The sequence below is a fragment of the Schistocerca serialis genome, chromosome 8 (assembly GCF_023864345.2).
Source record: "Schistocerca serialis cubense isolate TAMUIC-IGC-003099 chromosome 8, iqSchSeri2.2, whole genome shotgun sequence".
In the NCBI taxonomy this organism is placed as follows: Eukaryota; Metazoa; Arthropoda; class Insecta; order Orthoptera; family Acrididae; genus Schistocerca; species Schistocerca serialis.
In genome coordinates, this window is record NC_064645.1 from 301876167 (window position 1) to 301897290 (window position 21124).

Below are 21124 nucleotides of genomic sequence, written 5' to 3' on the forward strand. Positions count from 1 at the left end.
TAATGGACGATGAAGTTCAAATAGAAGCCAAAGCTATGTCTACTTGGTAATCCCTTCTGCTGCATTGAGCAATTTCTGAATATATCGTCCTATAATTACCATGTATGTACGAGAGAGCGAGAATGCGTGATACAGAGGGAAGTAGAAAGAGAGAGGGAGATGGGGAGAGAAAGAAAGTATGTAGAGAATCATGAAACGCATGTTAAAAAAATAGTTTAATTTTTATTTAAAAAGCACTCACGAAAGCTAACTGATTTGTTCCGCATCGTATCAAGAGAAAGCAATTAACTATCTAGCACACACACACACACACACACACACACACACACACACACACTGTTTTACAGAACTTATGTACTACTGCAACACTTGCTGATGCCGTAGTAGGTGCCTGACTTTCCCCGGTTATCAATATGTGGTCCTTTGTTTGAGATACTTGTTGCTAGATGCCTGTCGCCGTATATCGCATTCGTTTGCAAGCAGCGATTTTCATACACTGGAGACACGCTACGACGTAGGAAAAGAATTTTGAACTTTCATAGGTCTGACGTTCTATGTGAGGTCCATCAGTTTAATAGTCTTGTTACAAGTAGTCCCATCTATCTTTTTAGTATAAAAGCATAAGGCGGAGACAGGCGTTTTTATTCGCAAGGTTTTTGAACAATTTATTTATTTTCGGTGTTCTCGTGTGGTGATTTCGAGCTATGATTTTGTACTTTCATAGGAAGAAATGTATTTTATCCAGAATATCAGTTTCTTTGGAACATGTTTATTCACTGTCAATGCCTACACGATGTATGGTTTCTTAGTCATTTTCTGTTAAAGATTAAGTTTGTGTTCATGTCTTGTACAGTCTTTATTAATAACAATATGCCTGTAGGATGAATCGTTGTTCTTCACATGTTGGCAGGAACGTTGAGCTGCTGGAGCAGTGTTTAGGCGGGATGTTACTGGGACAAAGCCTCTCCATCGGGGTGAGCTTCTGCTTTCAGCTTTTTCAGACTGCCAAGGTAAATTATGAACCTAACAGTTCAGTTGATATAGAATTCCATCGTATTGAGTCATCCATTTTCCGTTAACGCCTTTTATGTACTTTGACAATATCATTATCGAGGGATCAGCGAGCCTAAGCTTCCTTTTCGCAACCGAGAACTGCTGTCCTTTATCAAATGGCGTATTCAACTGGTGGAATGGGGCCGAATAAACAGAGTTTCTTCTTGTATTGAATCGGGGCTGTATGCAGGTGTATTTGCATCACATACTATGACTTCACATGCCATCATTTTTGGCGAACTAGATCCTCATATGATATTTGTAGACTTTGTTGCTGCTTCTGTATACAATGATACTTAACCGCTCATAATAACCCAACCACCTGGATAACGAGAAATGTTATGGCATATCCAGACTATCAATGTTGGGAGTATAGAAGCGTCCCAGCACGTACTGCATAAGCATTGTCGGGAAGGAGTTTCAAATTTAAATACACTATCTTACACATTTGTAGAAGGTTAGCGGGCATATTATATAGAAACTACTAGATTTTTTAGGAAGTTAAGAGTTTGATTGTAGAGTGATATAGAAAAAATGGATGCAAGGTACCACGTCAGCGTATTCTTTCGCTCTCCTGTACTATGATTTCTTGAGATCCGTATTGAATTCGTGCTCACCTATTCTGTCTTTAATACTATCTTGTGTACCTAGCCGAGTCGTGGTGTTATCACTGCTACACCTGCATACCAAATATGGGAAGAAAATTCGTGAATGTCTTTGTGAGCAAATTGCGTATAATTTGCTATGTATATATTTATAGCTTAATTGTTTGTGTGCAGTATTTTTAATTAAATTTTTGTAGCTTAATTATTTGTTTGTTGTATTTCTGAAGACACAATTGGGCGGTTGATGGCATTTTCAAATACGGCTGTGTGAAATGGTCAGAAATAAGACTCAGGATAGGTAGAACAAGGCACGAGAGGATCCTACACCCTCCATGTACCTATTCTGCCTCCTTGGAAAAGGGAATGGAAGGCGGGAAACAGAGAAAAACTGATTTATTTATATAACCAGAGTCAGTCTAAGTCCATTTGAACGAAATATTTGATTCGCCATTGTACATATTGGACCAAAATTACATTACCCAAGGTTCAGTTGATTATCGAAAGCCTTACATTATGATGTCAAAATCATTGAAAAATTGTTTGTAGGAGGTCGTAGGACATTTGTGATTGTGATTTGAGAAATTTGCAGGAGAATATTTGCAAATTTAATTAAAACTTAAACTAAATGTGAGAACTTTTCTACTTTATTTTGTACCGTAATGATGTAAGTACCATATGTTGTTTCCGCTAGTAGGCGATATGAACATACATAGTTTTCAGAGATGACACTGCTAGTGTCAAGGAAACGGGCGAGGTGGTAGATATACATCTTTAACTGCGTATGTGATATTCCTCTTCCTCTTTTTACTTGGGGAAACCTGTACAACTGAACATAAGCTAACCTGCTTTACTGCTTCCTGCTGCTACCACTGAGCCCGAATGTCACTTTTCTGCATAGACCAGTATAAATGACATCTGCTGGGGTTTGGGATTTTTTCATGGATTCATACATTGCGAATCTGTTCTTTATATATCCACTCCGAGATATGTAGGCTTTTCCTGCTTACTGCACAAACACTTTTAGTACGAGCTGTGACTTGTGCCAGACATAAATTGTTGTTTCCGGCAAAATTTTATATGTCTAAAAGAAATTCACTAATTTTTTTCTCAGATTGTCCATCATTTCCCATACACCAACTCCAACAGATGCTGTACAGTTTTCTCCTAAATATATATTTTTAATCTCACATACTTACATTTTAAGTAATCACCATAAAATAACACTGAGGTAAAACAGTGACCGGAAACACAACTCTGTTACATTTAAACTCGTCGAGCTCAACTGTTCATGATTCAATTAATTAAGATAGCACAACCTGCGCTGTAAGAGTAAACAATTTTTCATTAATAACAACTCATTAGAAGAGTATTTGTGACGTTTGCTCTTTACTAGAATAAAAGTAACGGTTGACTGATTAATGCCTGTGGAGAGTGGGTTTGTGTTTGTGTTGTTGTAGATGAAGAGAATCGAGCGGTTAGTGATGTGCTTTCTTTCTTTCAGAGGTCTAATGGCGTGCAAGAAGTCGGTAAGATCGGCAGCTACCTGGTCTTCGAACTCTCAGTACTCTTCGTATACTGCTGGTATGGGGACGATCTCATTTCGGAGGTATTTACAAGTTATGATCAATGATAAAGACGGAAGCGGATTAATGAAGCAGAAATACTTTCTGTTTAGTATTACAAATTACTTTTGTTTTTGATCATAATCTGGCACTCCGTCCTATTACATTCACAAAGGAAGCGAAGATGGAAGTGTCCCTTGGTATGAACCGTAAATTCTAACTTTCTATTACCCAACATACTATAATGTTTATAAAGTTGCCACGTCGTCATCCTCGAACACATGTTTACTAGGTTTACTCAACAGGATATCAGAAGAACAAAGCCGCCTTTCATTTATCAGAGATTTCCATTGAAGTTCCTTAATGTCTGTGTAATACTTTAGGAGAGACTACAGTCATCCATGAATCCTACCATTGGGTCTGTTTATTCGTTCGAAATCTGTTCTATTTGCTACTTCATTAGTGTTTCAATGTTGGCGCAGTATTTTAGACTTGGTCGTGCTAGATTCCTGAGTGCAGTTTGCTTTACAGACAGTCTACACTTTCCTAAATTACTTCTCGTACCTTGTGCTGTTGAGCTGTAAATGTAATGATTTCATACATTCCAAATGCACTACTGTGTCAATAAATCTTGTGTGAATTCATATTCCCTAAAAAGGTGTACTAAGTATTTTTTGGCATTGTATATGTTAATTCCTATGATGTTATATAATTCTTCAACCTGTGTACACGTAAAGGAATCATTATCGATAATTGTCAAACAATTGATGTATCGCCCCAGAAAACGAAAATCAAATTTCGGATCAATTTTCCAAATTGGGAGTCATAATTTCACAGACAAGCAATGCTAATTGTCTTAAATGTGTCAACTAGGATTGGAAAAAATCGACTTCGAAAGTCGGCAACAGATTCTCACGAGACAAAGTTGCAGCAAACTGCATGTTGTTGGCTCACTAGCCTATTTCACGACTTAGATGACACTGGTAAACAGCTTTTCTTTTTTTTTTTTTTGAAACGGCACTGAAATTATATTTCAGGATCCCCTGTTACCAGTGTAATGTAGAAGTTCCTGGCAGCTAATAAGCCTCACCATCGTTTTCTTTGATTCCTGTTGAGAAGGTGCTTAACAGAAATGTGTTGGTCAAAAGAAACATTAAGCCGATTGCCCCACTTGGTGGCGTTCCTCGAAAATGGATCATATGACGATAAAAGGAATCAATTTATCCCGTTTCGTAAAGGTAAATCAACTTCATAGAGTGTATATTTCGCTAGACAAGTACTAGTCTATATCGCCACACATCTGTCCCAATCATCATTACATTTACAGCTTAACAGCACAAGGTACGAGAAGTAATTTAGGAAAGTGTAGACTGTCTGTAAAGCAAACTGCACTCAGGAATCTAGCACGACCAAGTCTAAAATACTGCGCCAACATTGAAACACTAATGAAGTAGCAAATAGAACAGATTTCGAACGAATAAACAGACCCAATGGTAGGATTCATGGATGACTGTAGTCTCTCCTAAAGTATTACACAGACATTAAGGAACTTCAATGGAAATCTCTGATAAATGAAAGGCGGCTTTGTTCTTCTGATATCCTGTTGAGTAAACCTAGTAAACATGTGTTCGAGGATGACGACGTGGCAACTTTATAAACATTATAGTATGTTGGGTAATAGAAAGTTAGAATTTACGGTTCATACCAAGGGACACATTCCATCTTCGCTTCCTTTGTGAATGTAATAGGACGGAATGCTTATTTTGTTGAGAAGTTGTTTCAGGATTCCACCATGCTAAAGCAAGTGCTGTTCTGAAACGGGCAAAATGTTATCTTTTGGTACACGGTAACATTAAACTGTCGTCAGTGAACTTTTCATCGTTCATCTATAGTTTCACCTGTTGCTTAATACAGAAGCAGCATTTAGTTTAAAACAGTAATTTCATAGCCATTAGTAGCAGGCAAAAAAGTTATAGTGTCGGAAAAAAGGTGTTATCAGTTTATCTACTGGTGTTACTTTTCATTTCTTTCAGAGCGAAAAAGTGGCACTCTCGGCTTACGACGCGGTGACTTCAATGCAGGAATGCCCGACGTCAACCAAACGGTCGCTGTTGCTTCTGATGCTCAGAGCTCAACGGGCGCTACGAATCACTGCTGGTGGCTTCTTCTCCCTCTCCAGAGAGTCCTTCGTATCAGTAAGTATTTCCTCAGGGGCAGCCATTAGATCTTACATGAATAAAGATGATATCTGTTCTTTCGGAGATGTCCGAAAGGACAGAAATCATCTTCATACAGATAAGGCTTACCGGCCAATCATCTTCTTCAGTGCGGAGGCACTCACATTGGTAAAACTCTTACGGGAATCGGTAGATTGACTACCGCGAGTAAAGAGCGCAGTGGGCAGGGGCACTACAATTGTAGTGTGTAGACAGTAAGCTGGAAGTGTGGGTCTCACGGGGAGCGTGCCAGAGATAAGTCCCTGCAGTCGCAATGTCCTCAGTGTCCTCGATGGCTCAGTCGGACAGAGCGTCTGCAATGTAAACAGGAGATACCAGGTTCGAGTCCCGGTCGGGAAACACATTTTCAACTGCTCGCGTTGATGTATATCAACGCATATAAGCCTCTAATCGTCTGGATTTCATTGTAATTTCATAAGGTCTTATAGTCGTCATTGAAGGTGTTAGCTGAATGGCCAGAAGTGAGCAACGGTCCAACTGTGCACTGATGTTGCAAATGCACGGCTGGCTGGTTCCTCCGCTGACACCGATTCCGTCAATAATAAACATGATACACGGAGAAAAGACTTCATGATAGCAATACGTCTTGGGTCCATCCTTCGCTGCTATTGCAGCTATCAAACTTCTGATGTGCTAGGATTCCCTTAGTTTATCCCCTTCACTTTGTCTTGTTTATGTTAAATGGTTGAGGTACCACCACCACGAAAAGCAAAATTATCACGTAACCGTTTAATGCAGATTTCTTCAAATAAAACTGTCTAGTGACTAACTCTAAATCGATGGATTGAATGGAATTATAATTTAATTAGTAACTGTAGCTTATAATCCTATAAAACATGAGCTTCATATTTCGTCCCACAGATGATGAGAGAAAATGGCTCTGAACGTTCCAATCTATTTCTTGCCTTAGCGTTTCTAATTTATTCATTTTGTACACAAGACATGAAATCAGTGTTCAGAATATTAAGTGACAGGTTAATATATCTGTAGCATCTTGTTGAAGTACACACTTCTGTTGAAACAACTGTTGAGTGTTCATATGAGATTTGAAGCTGTTTTCTGCACTGAAATGCACACCCAGACCCTCAACATGGCCAGTTAATAACGCATTCTCACTATCTTTTGGAGGCCCAAAAACTCAGCTGGAGTCGGATTGTCTTTTATTAGTCGGTATATGACTAGTCAAGTAGCACGACTGCGTGGTCTGAGAAAGCCGCCATCTTTCAAGCACTGGATGTAGTGAGATGACAAGTATTGCCTTTAGACTTCGGTGTTCCATAGCCTAAAAATTGTGGACTATGGGTAACTTTCGAAAAGCTACCCTGAGCTATGCGCACAGTTGAATGATCTGTTTCTTTTAAGAAGAAACTGAAACACTACCCTTTGTCACCCTCATAACGGTCCCCAAAAAATAACGCGTGAGGCCAGTTTTCCCAGTTTTTATACTGTAGGCGCTATAGCACATTTTCCTGCATTCTCGCAGTTATGCTTAATGTTTTCTTCATTTCCCAACCAGGCACGTCACTTTCTTTTTTTCTTTCTTCTTAATATTTTGTTTTATCCTCTTTCTCTCTCTTTCATCGCTACTCTCACGTCCATTGCTGCTGGCCATCTTATTTTAAAACTACCTCCCTGTAACTTGTCTCTGTTGGTTCAGTCAGGTACGACTACAATAAAGTGTTCTTACATTTCATTTCTCTGCGCTACAGCTACTAGGAAACGTTTCATAATGCTGCATTCTTGACGTAACTTACCCTTATCATCATTAATATAAATCAAACTATGTATAGTGCCTGGATAAATGTGAGGAAGAGTCTGATGGCCCTAATCTTGCGCGGTTAAGTATATCAGCAAATTAGTCGAATAAATAAATATTTACTGTGCATCACCTTTACTCGTTGAGAGTGGTCAGCACCTACCTCATGTTAGGTTACCGTTGAAAATTGAGATGGCTAAATGTCCTATGGCAGGGACACGTGCATTAGTCTCAGCCATTAAGGAAATTTCAGGGAAAATGCATCCGAGGAATCCATTACTGTTCTTTAACAACCATACAAGAAATACGTAGAAAGGGCAGAGAAAATGCATAAATGTTCCAGGCTATACTGGAGGTACAGTTGCTATCAGTACAAACAGTGGGGAGACGAGACGCGAGAAGTTAAACTCCTACATCGGAGACATTTTCGTGATACCATGGGGTTTTATTGGCTAGGATATCTGATGTCCATCTCCTCCAATGATGGTGAGGACGGTTGGCCACTCCCACGAGACAGACTTGTGGAAGTATCGCTGAAGTACGTAAAGTGTGCTCGTCTCTCTTCCTGTGTCGTCGTGAGTGAGGCTCCTCTGCCTTCTCTGGTGTAAATAACAGTAGCAGTTGTCGCCTTCACGTAGTTGGCTGGGGTTGGGGTGAGCGTTGCTGCTACTGAATTGCTGGAGCTGGGGTGCCCCTAGGCTCAACGGCGCTCCTTCGGTATAACCATGCATAGGATACATGCTGAGCTAAGAATCTGCACGAGATTGAATTAGCAACAACGTGGTTAAAACATGCCTGATAGGAATGTTACGATATACCTAAAGGTGACCATCAGAGGTGCCCCACGTAGGGTAACTGCAGTCTACAGTGGTGCTGGCGGGATCAAAAACACAGTCAGTTCTAAGGAGGAAATTGTACCCTGTGGCTGCATATACCCAGCGTCAACTACTGCTTCTTATTTCGCCCCTTAGATTCTCCTGCGTTAACACACGGAGTTCCTGTAGGTCGCATTTCCCACTTGGGGAGAAAGAAGTATATACATTTTTTGTTGTTTCATAAAACATTGTTTTATAATAATGTTCATTATCAAAGTTTCTGTGGTGAAAGGGTACAACTCGTCATTCATTGTTATAAGAATGACAAAACTGTCATTCTGTACTTGCCAGCCGGCCGAAGTGGCCGTGTGGTTCTAGGCGCTGCAGTCTAGAACCGCGAGACCGCTACGGTCGCAGGTTCGAATCCTGTCTCGGGCATGGATGTGTGTGATGTCCTTAGGTTAGTTAGGTTTAACTAGTTCTAAGTTCTAGGGGACTAATGACCTGAGAAGTTGAGTCCCATAGTGCTCAGAGCCATTTGAAACATTTTTTTTTTTTGTACTTGCCAAAAATGCATTTACTACTCACACTTCAGGTAAAAGCCTTTTATTGTTCGGTGCACCTATTTTTCTTTGTCTCCTATTACTCTTCCTCTTTACTTTCATCGATTTCAAGATCACTTTATTAAATGACAATGTTAATGTGTCTGAGTATGTGTAGAGACTATAATAACAGTTAATTAAGCACTCAATTTAAATAGGTACGTATTAATCAAAAATAGACGCACACAAACTCCTAATATATATATATATATATATATATATATATATATATATATATATATGTATATGTATATATATATATATATATATATATATATATGTGGAGTCCAGATTGCTGTATTTTCTCCTTCTATCACTTATTGTTAAAGGGAGTCCTTAATTATAGGTTTACTTCAATTTTTATTATATTTTTTCTTCTCTCTCTTTTAGTGGCTGACTTTAGTTCCAGACCACTTTCTCCTCTACAAGCACGTACAGCATCACTCGTATCTGATTACTTGATTTTGAGGGGGATGGGGTGCCTCGCTCTCATGTGATTTTGTACATGAGATCACCTTACTGAATACATGTCCTCTCGTAGTTTCTTCATTTTTCACTATAGTGGTCTCAATACAAACACTGGTGTCCAAAATTAAAGCAACGAACCGCCATTTTACCGTCTTGTGTCTAATTAACCGTATATTCATACAAACTGTCAACGGATTTCCGTACAATCGTGAGCTCTCCGATCAGCGGGTAACCACATAATGACGACGTCTGGGCATCTATCAAATGGGATAGTGTTTGCCGGGTAGTTTCACATGCACAATCGCAGTGTATACAGTCATCGAACGCGCAGTATGGAACAAAGAAGACACAGACCAGACTCTCTGAGGTGGAGGGCGATAATAAGAATGGAAGCAGGACAACCGCAAACTGCTGAGGCCTGATGGCTTAACGTGAATCGTTGTATTGTTTCTCGGATGTGGCAACAATTTATAGAGACCGAAGCAATACCCCAAAGACCATGGCATGGCCCACCATGTGTGATATTGGAAAGAGAAGACCGTTATTCGGATGTAAGGGCAAGACAGTACCGCCTTAGTACTGCACGGCATTAGGCATCTGATCTCGCGGCATCCACTGGACTTGCTGCATTGTGACAATCGGTGTACAGAAGGCTTCGGCAGAGTGACCTGCTGGGTGTGTATTTCTGATGTCTTCGCAGAAGGAACATACCACCTGGGTGGTCGAACAGTGAGCCGACGCTTATTTCTCATATGAATCCCAGTTTCGTCTCAACAGTGATTCTTGACGCATTTGGATCTGGAGGGAATGTGGAATATGATTTCGGAACCTAAACTTTATGGAAAGAGACCTGTATCGAGGAGAATCCCTTATGTTGTTGTCAAGGACGATGTTGACCTCATGAACTGTTCCTCATGGAACTGTATGGGAGAATCTGCAAGGTTTAATTACTATCAGGTATCGTGACAAGGTCTTTGAATCCCACAGAGCACGTCTGGGGCGCACTTGGGAGACAGGTTGGATCATGTCAGCATTCACCAAGCACTCTCCAAGACCTGCGAGCAACTCTCCAGCAAGAAAGGGCGTTGTTGTCTCAACATGAGACTGGCGATATCATCCACAGTATGACTCATCACTGTCAGGGCTGAATTGCTGCCACAGGTCGCCACACTCCACACTGAGCACGCTAACCAGTTGTAGGAATGTGTATGCAAATCTGTTAAGAACATTTTTGTCTGCCGTGAAGCATATTGCAGATGTATTCTTTACATTGTTTCTACTTTACTATCACCTGTTTATACCCTTTTATGGCAGAGCAAACACAACATTGCAGAATTTACGTTACTTTTATTTTTTACACCAGTGTGTTTATGTCACAATAGTTGTCTGCCATGTGCCTCAAAAGAAATCTAAAACAGCCTAAATAGCACAATATTTACATAAACAGAACACAAAAAATGCAAGAAATAAAACTCCAATGCAGTCAGCAAAAGAATAGGGTAAGAAGGGAAAGTCTGTAGTGCTATTCCCTCATCAATTTCACTAAGTATATGTCGTGTTACCTTGACATCATCTTTATCGGAATAGGCTCTATTGGAAAAGGCACTTTAAGCTTGCAAATATGTTCTCCTTCTTGTGTATGTCCACATTTAAGTCAGGCATATCTTCACTCGTTTGTTTCAACTTAGTTATTTCTTCTGATTGAATGAAAATCTGGGTTACATAGCTGTTGATTTTTTTTAAAACTTCAGTTAATCTGTACCTTGGATTATTATGCCTCCCCGTTTGCTATCATTGCCTAAAACGCTAAGACCTTTACCAATATGTACTTGTAAGTAGCCATTTGTTATTACTTCTCAGAGTTTTATCGCTACACCATTTTAAGTTTGATATGCATTTCTTTATCAGCTGAAAATGCTGCAATGAATTGCTCTCATCCGGTACATTACTCCCCTTACCACTACATACTATTTCGTTCTCCAGCTTTGCTCCTATCCCGCTATAGTGATATGAGTAAACATATAATTTTACCAGTAGCATGTCGAGAATACTGCCATTATCTAAACTGCGCCTTCCATAAGACACTCTTTGCTACTGCACTATTCGAGGGTGTCATTACCTTATACGCCCAGCTGTTGTGCGATGAAAGGCAACCATGTTGTTTAACAAAGACCTTATTCCGCCACCATTTTCCGACATGCTCAATGATAACCACATCTGGTTGACTGACTCTCTGTAATTCTTCTACGTAAAAGGTACCTGCTGTTTCACTGCCACCACGCTAAAACAATTCATGCTAATGGACTATCTGATTGTGATCCAAAATTAATTGAAATTTGGCAACCCAGAGGCAGGTTTCTACCAAGCAGTGAGGCTTATTAATGCAATATTATGTTCTTTTCATGCAGCGTCAAGTACACTGCTACCCTTATTGCTACGTTCTGTGTCTTAAGATTAAACTAAAATGTGTGATGTGGGACGACATATATGTAAAAGGACATGCAAATATCTAATTAAATTCGTTCCTTAGTAAATTTGTGTTATTACTTCAGAGTTGCTTTCCTAAACAGTTATCTAAATGATCCAGTAAAAAGACAAGTCAGTCACGGATAACTAATTGAATTAAAATCTCATGTAGGAGGAACACGGAAATTTATGTAAGGGCCATAGTAAGTGAAGACCGGTCATTACTTGCAAACTATAACATATACTGTAGTATTTTAAGTAAAGCCATTATACAGTCCAGAGGTATGCATGGACTAACTGAAATAAATAATGGAGATATTAAAATTAAAACCGTATGACACATTGTCAAATGGGAAATAGGGCAGGAGACTGTACAAGTTTCCACAACAATTAAACTTTATGACCATGTTGTGATTGATAGTTCTCAAGTTGAAAATGCTTTTAACAACACTTTCCAAATGAAGCAGCATGCACAGGAATAGATGGTTCAGTTGAAGAAGCTAGAAAATATATTATGACCTTATTCCATAAAAACTTGAAGCAAATAGAAGTAGCATCAACATCGTTCACAGAATGCGCTAACAGAAAGTGTAAGAAACAAAAGCTCTTGCTGGGGTTGATGCAACTGCAGGCAGAATTTTGAAAAGTATTCCAAGTTAACAACCAATGTCCTTAGTTATATAATCAATGCTTTACTGGCACAGGAAATTTTTCCAGACAGGTTAAAAATGTGCAATCCTTAAACCACTTCATAAGGAAGGTGACAATACAGACTTAAACAATTACTGTCCCATTGCATGACTGACATTTTTTCCCAAAATGTTTGAAAAGGTAATGTACTCGACAGTAGTCACACACTTACGTGGAAATAAAGTACTTAGCATATCACGGAAAGAATCCCTGAAATGATTCTCATCTGAGAGTGCTATTAATCCATTCACCCTTCGAATAGTGCTAGTCTTAAATAATAATCTATCTCCACCTGTTAAGCCTTATGATCTGCCTAAGGCCTTCAATTGTATATATTATGACACTCTCTTAGAGAAAGTCAAGTTTCGTCATATTCATGGCTTTTTAAATAGTTGGTTTGAATCATACTTGAGAAAGAGAATGAAAAAGTTTGTCTTGAATGATTTAGACAATATTTTAAAAGAAGAACATTTTAATGGCTGGTGTGAAATCATACAGGGAGTCCCACAGCGTTCAATTTTGGGGTCCACTGTTACTTCTTATATACATTTTGCCAATGATATTAGTGTTATAATAAATCCCATTAGAGAGGAAGCAAGAGAAGACTTTGTAAATGATATTTTTCTGATAATTATTGAGTGGTTCTCTGAAAATAGATTCTCCCTAAATTTTGAATAGATACACTACATTCAAAGGTATACAAAATATAGAATAATATGAACAATTGATCTAGCATGTGAGCAGGTATCAGTTAGTAGGTGGGACTACTTCAACGTCTCAGGTGTACATAGTGATGAAAATTTCAAGTAGAAGAAGTATATTACTGAGATTCTCAAAGAATGAAGTTCTGCTACTTTTGCTCTTCTTATAAACGTTTCAACGTGCTGAAACTTTTTGCATTTTTCTACTTAATAATATCTTACAGAATAACTTTCTTGGGTACCTCACAACTTAGAAACAAAGTAGTGAGTGCATAAAAGCGAACACTAAGTATAATACGTGGTGTTCACCCATGGAGGTCATGTAGGTAACTCCTCAAGGAGCCATGCAATCTAGCTACACTGTTTTAAATATTGCTAATAAAGCAAGTTTTAAATCTAATTTAAAATTATTTCTCCTGGACAGTTTCTTGTATTTCACTGGCGAATTTCTGCTTAACAATTGAGGCAGTAAAAGGAAAAAGTGTTCATCAATGTTAACACTAATCATGTATACAACCTTTAAACAGCTTCGTTTCACATCATTTCGATGTAAGAGTCTCTTGAATGATCTATGGAATATGTAACTAAGTAACTAATCTTCATCCTACATGATGTAAATTGTAGAGTTTCTTCATTGTACTTTGAAACTGAATCTCAGGTCATAATCTGACTACAAGCTGATTGCTTCCGAGAGTTAAAAAAGGTCTATTGGCCTATCACAGATGCAGTAAACATCCCAACATACCCAGCACAAGTTTTTGCCATTACTTTATTGTGACTGAGTTGCCAGTGCGTCACGCTTAGGCGTTGCAAGTAGTCATCACCATCTCCTGTAGAATTAAGGGTGAAAATAAGTTTGCTAAGTGCCCTATGGTCGTGACACTTCTATGGACTCGTCCATTGAAAGAATTTTCAGTACTAAGCCTACACAGAATTTACAGGATATGTACAGTGGTCTGATAAGCTTTAGGATCAGAGGAAATTTTGCATTTGTCACCACCAAGTTACATAGCTCGATGAAACTTGGACAAATCGTCGAAACATCTGCTACAAAAGGTAACTGAAACAAATACGCAGTGAGACGAACAGAAATGACACTTTTTTCTCAAAAACAGTAATTGCTCTGAAATTACCACCATTCATGATGGCACCCTGGACAGCAAAAATTATGGGAGATGATTTTTAATGGGTTGTGTGATCAAGACGGAAAGCAAAACATGTTGTGCGACAAACTCCTATGCTGAACAGGAGGTTCGAAAGTGTTCTTATGGTAGGGCGTCCCATCTCTTCACTAGCGTTGTTTAAAACTGCAGTGTGATCGTTTGTGTAAGCGGGCGTTCTGAAATACGTCTCCCCCTGGACCACCAAACTGACCACGTTCAACAATGCTCCTGTGTGCATCAACTCTTGCCGTATGAGGGCTCCCACCACTGTCAAAATCTTAGGTATTATAGTGTAACCAGGAGCTGGCACTGTATGTGCAGCTACTAGGTCTAAAATAGTATTCCAACACCAGGAAGGGACACATGCACACGTGTAGATTAGGCATCAGCAAGCCTGAACACGCTGATAAAACATTCTCAGGCGACAACGTTTCTAGAACTTCTAGATTTATTGAAATATGAAATTTCTGTGCAGAAAAGAGATAAATTTTTTTTTTTAAGTATCATTTTGTGTGGGAAGAGCTAACATGCGTTTTCATATAGTCAGTGATATATGAGAGATTGCAAAAATATTAACTTGGAGACTAAGTACTACTGCAAGCCACAAATATTCAAAATTGTTAAAATAATGAAATGTTAAATTGTATCACTACACACGTGAAGATGTCAACAATTATTGTCTAAGCTGGTAGGGACTATAAAGGCAAGAGCGATTAATCTTGCTGAATTATTTGTTTCTGAACCATCATAGTCGTCACTTCAACGCTTTCATTTTCTTGCAACACATGGGCATCTCACCACAAAATTTATGTCTAACATGCACCATCATTAAACCCAGAAAGAGCAACAGGATGGTACGTTATTACTGTCTTTTGTAAATATTGTAACTTGGTACTGTATTTTATACTGGAAAATGTTGAAGACCGTATTTATTGTTCACAATGAAGTCTTCTACCAGATCTTTTAACTGTTTTAATTTTTCAGTTACATTTAATCCGAAACTCGAAGTTTAATTAATGCCTAACATTAGATGTAACTTTTTGACAAGGAATGACATTTTCAATACTTTCAGGTTCTCAATCCTATTTAGACATCAGCATCCATCCAAGAAGTATGTTGATAACGAAAGTTAAGAAAACACAACAAAATCTGCATTTTTAGTTTATTAGTGATGGCCACACATTCCCTCCCTCCCCCCTCTCTCTCTCCCCATTGGTAGCAGACGTTGTTGAAAATGTGTTGGTGTTGCTAAGGCAATACTAAAAGATATTTTAAATCTCTGCCACTACTTACACACCAGTAGTTCTTTAAAAATATGTTGTTAACAAAACTGAAAAACAATTAAATTTGTATCCATTATCATTTTAGTAGTGGGCATGGAACTAGTAGCATAAGTTATTTAAAAGGCGTTGGTGCTGCTGGGGTTAATAGTTTCACATTTTTCACCTACTAAGTCGCTTATTTTTGGTCTTTGCCATTCTCCTGTAATATATTACAAAAGCTGGGATGGAATTTGCTGATGATTAGATAGAACAGTATTTGACATAAACGGGGAGACGTTGAATGTACTGATGATGGTGAATGCAAAGAGTTTAGTCAATATCAATACTTCTCCAATACTTTGGGGTATGATGCAAGTATAAAAAAACGTGTGTGTGTGTGTGTGTGTGTGTGTGTGTGTCTGTGTGTGTGTGTATCTGTGTGTGTGTGTGTAAGTGCACGCACGTGCAACATAATTGGTAGAAAAAGTAATTTTGAATTTACTGCACAGTGCCACACATAGTTTTTAAATTTCCCACTATACACCACTTTAAACTTTATACATTTCTCTAGTCCACTATCTTAGAAATGTCCTGAACTCAGGGTGAAGATCAAGGTCAGGGTCATTCAACGATGACATGTTGTTGCGCCAGTCTCTGAACGTAGGCAACCAAAAGGTCAGACATGTAATTTGGGGCAAAATCGTCATTGCATAAATACATTAATGGCTGGTGTGGGTCATTATTCGAAAATCCCGCTTTACATTTGCCTGTAAGGTTAGGGAGTAAAGTTTTTGAATTAAATAAAAATGACATACCGATTTTTCAGATTCCTCTTGCCACATTCTCAACCCTACTGTGATATAACACTAACGAAGATGAAAGTCTTTCGCGAGAAGAGAATGTGAAAATCCTCTCTCTACACTGATAACCAGATAGCGATAGAGAATGAACAGTATTAAGAACATTTCGATATTTAACATCGCAGTTCTGGACACTCACTATGGCACGTGCATTTTCCTTTCGATTATATATTTTTGTGCCTATATTTTGTACACATCATGCATTTTAGTGCTACGCGTCTGGCGTTTCTCATTGTTTAGATATTTCGTGATGGACCGAGTTCTTTTCCAGGGGAAGAGCACTGGCTGTATCAGGTGTTTCAGTGACAATGATCAACTTTTCAGGAATGACAGAGAAAGCCAAAGGTATCAATTTCAGATAAGGCCCATGCTCCAGAAAGTCATGATTCTAAAACTATGAAGACAAATACGTAGTGCAGTTTCCGTTGTGGGATACAAAAACCTATGAAACGTTGTACGTAAGAAGTTAGAAACACCTCTTTTTTGTGAAGAATTGTGTAGAATTCGGAAAATTGATCAAGACGGGGGATGGATACAGGTACTTCACTTAATGATACATCACTGCATGACATCTAGTTTGGTCATGGGCGAATATGTGACACATGTCAAGATTGATGAGCTTTCACAGTCAAAAATATTCGCTGTCTGTGACACTCTTCGAACAATACCTACCAGTTTTGATCGAAACTGTTACAAATAACTGTTTGCCACGATTGCAGCTGTGTGCAGAGGCTTCTGGACGCCATTTTAACAGATAATCAATTTTATAAATGCCGTCAACTTGCACTTTCTCTTAGTTGAGCATATAAATAATATTATTGCAAGATTTTGTTCACCTTCCTTTTATAAACTTCGCCTGCCAAGTATTACATTTGCATTTTACTTTTAATCATATGCATTCTTTGATCAACGTAGTGAATTCCACACTCGGGTGGCCAGTGTCAATTTAGTATACCAGTCCTTTTCCGTGATGCTTAAACGTGTGTCAGAAGCGCGGAGATATGCGGCAGATTCTGTTGTATACGTTCTCGAATTTCTTCTTAGAAAACTTCATTCCAGTTCACAAATTGTCGCCAAAACACGATAATATTTATGTTTATTACTCTCAGTGTCCACCCACCCACCCCCCCACCTTTCTAGTCGGTATAAGCAAGCATAGGATGTCATAATTTGGGACCATTGTCAGCTCTTCAGCGTAGCGAGTAAATATCGTTTTGATGTTTCTGAAATTATTTGCCATTCCTAGAAATTAAATTAATTTCTCCCAGTTTTTTTAATGTGTACACCAGTCTGAATAATAAAAAAACAATGGCTGATCAGAAGAGATCAGCTGCCGTGTTGTCTGTTTTCATTCTAGTTCGATGATTAGACTCCCATCGGAAGTTACAGAAAATACTATTCCATTTTACCTAGCGAGTTTCGGAATTTGCACTCTTTTGTGTAATGTTATTGATAATCTGAAGATAACTACTGCCATAAACACAAAGGAGTCGGAGGAAAAGAGATAAGCTTACCCACGCCCATGACTAAACCAGCAGAGACAAGTTACTCGGAGGTAATTTTAAGCTGTGAGCAATAGCAGCAATGGATATCAATATGAGAGAATGAGAAAAGGCATGGAAGAGACAGAAAAAGGAAATTGGTAAATCAAAATATTATGAAGAAAGAGGAAAAGAAAGTGACGTAACTGACTGAGAAACGGAAAGAGCAAGAAGCATGAGTTAAAGGTGATGGGAAAATTTCTTGTAGCGTTTGAGAGCCTGAAATCTGGCGGCGCACGTTAATGCTGAGTAACTCTTATTGGGAGACAGGGGAAAGTGCTTCTTCATAAAAGCTGCTGGGCACATAATTATGCACAGAACGCTGGTTAGCTTGCTCCAGAGATGGAGTATGCGCAATAAAGTAGGTGACTTCCACCACAAACCCTACGTACCAACGTTCCGAGAGCGGACCAGTCACTCTTTGTTTATTTTATTTCATTTTATTTTATTTTATTTTGTATTCCCTGCTCCAAGGAGGAGAGCTAGTAGTTTGAGATCCAGTGCATTGAAGATTGGTTGGCTTTTCCATTGAAATGTCCCATCATTCTGGGCATGGTGCACACAGAATGCCAGTCTGGGGATGTTTTTGCAGTGAACTTCCAGCTACGGTTTTCTCCTCATGACCAAGGGAGACCTCCCGAAAACTTCTTAGAGACCGGTTGACTTGGAATATTTTCAGTTACTTCTTGGACAATGTTATCCAGACAAAAACTGGAATTTAGTGTGTGTAATACGTCCCACTTCTGTTTGGACTGTGGCTATGACAAATAAAAATCATGGATTATGATCACCATATCACCGTATTTCTTCAAAATAGTCTGCCCCTGAATCAATACGCAGCTGAAATAGTTGTAAAAATATTCTGCAACAGTCGCTGTAGTCCTTTTTTGATATTGCACTTAATACTGCAGTACAGTTTTTCTAGTTGTCCTTTACTGCCTCGTAATGGTGTTATCTCACTGCCACCTTCAATTTGGGGAAAAACTAGAAGTCGGCTGGGCCCAAATACGGAGGGAGATCCAGGACAGTGAGCTATCTGTTGGCGCTAAACTTGAGCATGATATTTACCTTCTCAGTTAGAATGTCGTTGAGGGGCTACCAGGACCCTGCCGTGTTCTTCATCACCTAAATGAGCGTGCAGTACAATCAGCACACAGGCTTTTCTTTTGCCCATGTCCTTTGTAATGTACTTCTCGGTATTCCTGGCAGCTCCTCGACTGTCGTGCAAAAATACGTCTACCTGGTGCAATGATTTTGCTACATGCCGACTCAAGTATGTAGCTACTAACATGGTCTTCTCTTCTAATGGACTGATGACCATAGCCGTTAAGTTCCATAGTTCTCAGAGCCATTTTTCTTCTAATGTATATTATTTACTGATGTGATAAGCACTTGATTCTAGGGTTCTTAATTTTTACATGTGGACATACAGACCGTTGCCGATAAATGTAATGTGGAAGCAGCTTTCACTGAGTGAATAGTTAATGTGAAGTTGTCTGTCCTTTTGGAGAAGACGGGTTTAGATCTGTCGAAATCGCAGTCAAGCTTATTTGAAATCCACCACTTTGTGCAACTTGCTGGCTGTCCGGTATTCCTGGTTTTACACCCAACAGTGTTTCATTGCGTAACATTTGAGGTCTACATACACAGTTAAGTAGATAAGCTTTTTGTAATTAATTTACATTACAAAATACATTTTTTCTAACACGTTCTTATTTTCTTACAGGTTTTGAATGTGTCGTATTCATTCTTCACTGTTCTTCGTAATTTCCGTGATGAATAGAAATACCTGACTTCAGTTTGCTTCGCTAATTCCGACCTTCTTTGCCTACAATGATCAATAAAGTGGTACTGGAAATGCTTCATAATATTAGATTAAGTTAATCATTCCCTGTAGATTAACAGGCGTTCACCCAAACAAGCGCACACACACACACACACACACACACACACACACACACACACACACACACACACACACACACACATCACATCACATCACATCACATCGAAATAAACGAAATACTTTCTTAAAAATAAACACGTAAGGCCAAAATATAATCTCTAATATTATAAGGCCAAGGTGGAAAGGATATCTAATAAATATTTGAAAATGTACAAGCGGTAGCTTTCTATCCTGAAGTATGTATTTGAATCAGAGGTAGAGGAACAGTGCTTTACGACACAGGTGTAGCATTTGTCAAATGGATTACAAAAATAGCGTTGACAGCACCAAAATTACTGATCAGCCCCGACGGCACTCGGTAGCAGTTCTAGGAAACTGTTCAAGGAGGAGGCTTTTGTAGGAATGAATCTAGATAGGTTCCTTCACCCAGTTCGTATGATGAAGCTCAGACGGTAGGCGATCTATCCAAGGAGAAGTCATCAAGAAAGCTAAGCACAGTCTGGGACTGGCCAGAGATTACCGAAGTACTGAAATACAATCTGCGAATGGTATTTGTTGCAGTGTCTTACTAAACATCCGAATATTCTGTGGAATGTTGTAGTCTAAGAAACGCACGTGCAGAATCTATCAATGACTGAGGGCGCACCTAAACACTCCCGATATGAGTTATTACCTGTAGCACAGACTGTTTCCCGCGGGGAACAAGTTTCTGTGCTGTCTTTTTGACTAACTCACACCTTCACCTTATAGACTTACACTAGATTGATGCGATATTAGTCCACATTTCGGAGGAAGGAAGAATGAAACTTTGGTGTTTAACGTTTCGTGGAATACCAATTATTCTGCGACAGTGCACAATCTAAGCTTATGCAGTGGTGAATACGGAACTCAGCCTTGTCATTATCAGTGCAATCAACCAGCTACAGGACTTAGGGAAACATTAAATCTAGATGTGGGTGGTCGAAAGTGGATTTGAAACCAGTGCTCTAGAACTTGAATCCCGTGCCGTAACTGGAGTGCTACATGTACCTGTGACGAAGCGTTACTCAAGAGGAATGAAAGAAAACACGAGAAAACGAGCATAGCGTACCATCACTATCAACACTGCAATATTGTTTTATAGGAGCCAGACAGAGGTTTCACTAAATACAACACTTGTTACGTCTGTGAAGCTAAACTGAGTTATTCAGGTAGGTAAACTTTGTTTGGTGAATGTTTTTTACTAAGAAAGTAGACTGATGCAAGAAAAACGGTGTCTGAACTGTTTATACAAGTGAGAAACACGTCAAGGCAGCACATTTTGTCACTGGACGCGTCTCCAGATTTCTTAGCGAAGTTGCAAAACCTGCACATATGTTGGCTGGTATTTTCAGTTTGCTGTCATTGCAATTGTACTGGAAAATTTGAAAGCAAGATATTCAAGTGCGATGAGTAATT

General features: G+C 39.0%; 1 protein-coding gene across 1 annotated transcript in view; it reads left to right on the forward strand.

Annotated features, from left to right (window-relative positions):
* Window positions 1-19666, forward strand: part of LOC126416343 (odorant receptor Or2-like) — a 505928-nt gene extending 486262 nt beyond the window's left edge. The window contains exon 7 of the mRNA XM_050084020.1: window positions 19508-19666. Within this exon, the coding sequence (XP_049939977.1) occupies window positions 19508-19564 (57 nt within the window). The 3' untranslated portion in view covers window positions 19565-19666. The remainder of the gene's footprint in view (window positions 1-19507) is intronic.
* Window positions 19667-21124: the final 1458 nt, after the last annotated feature.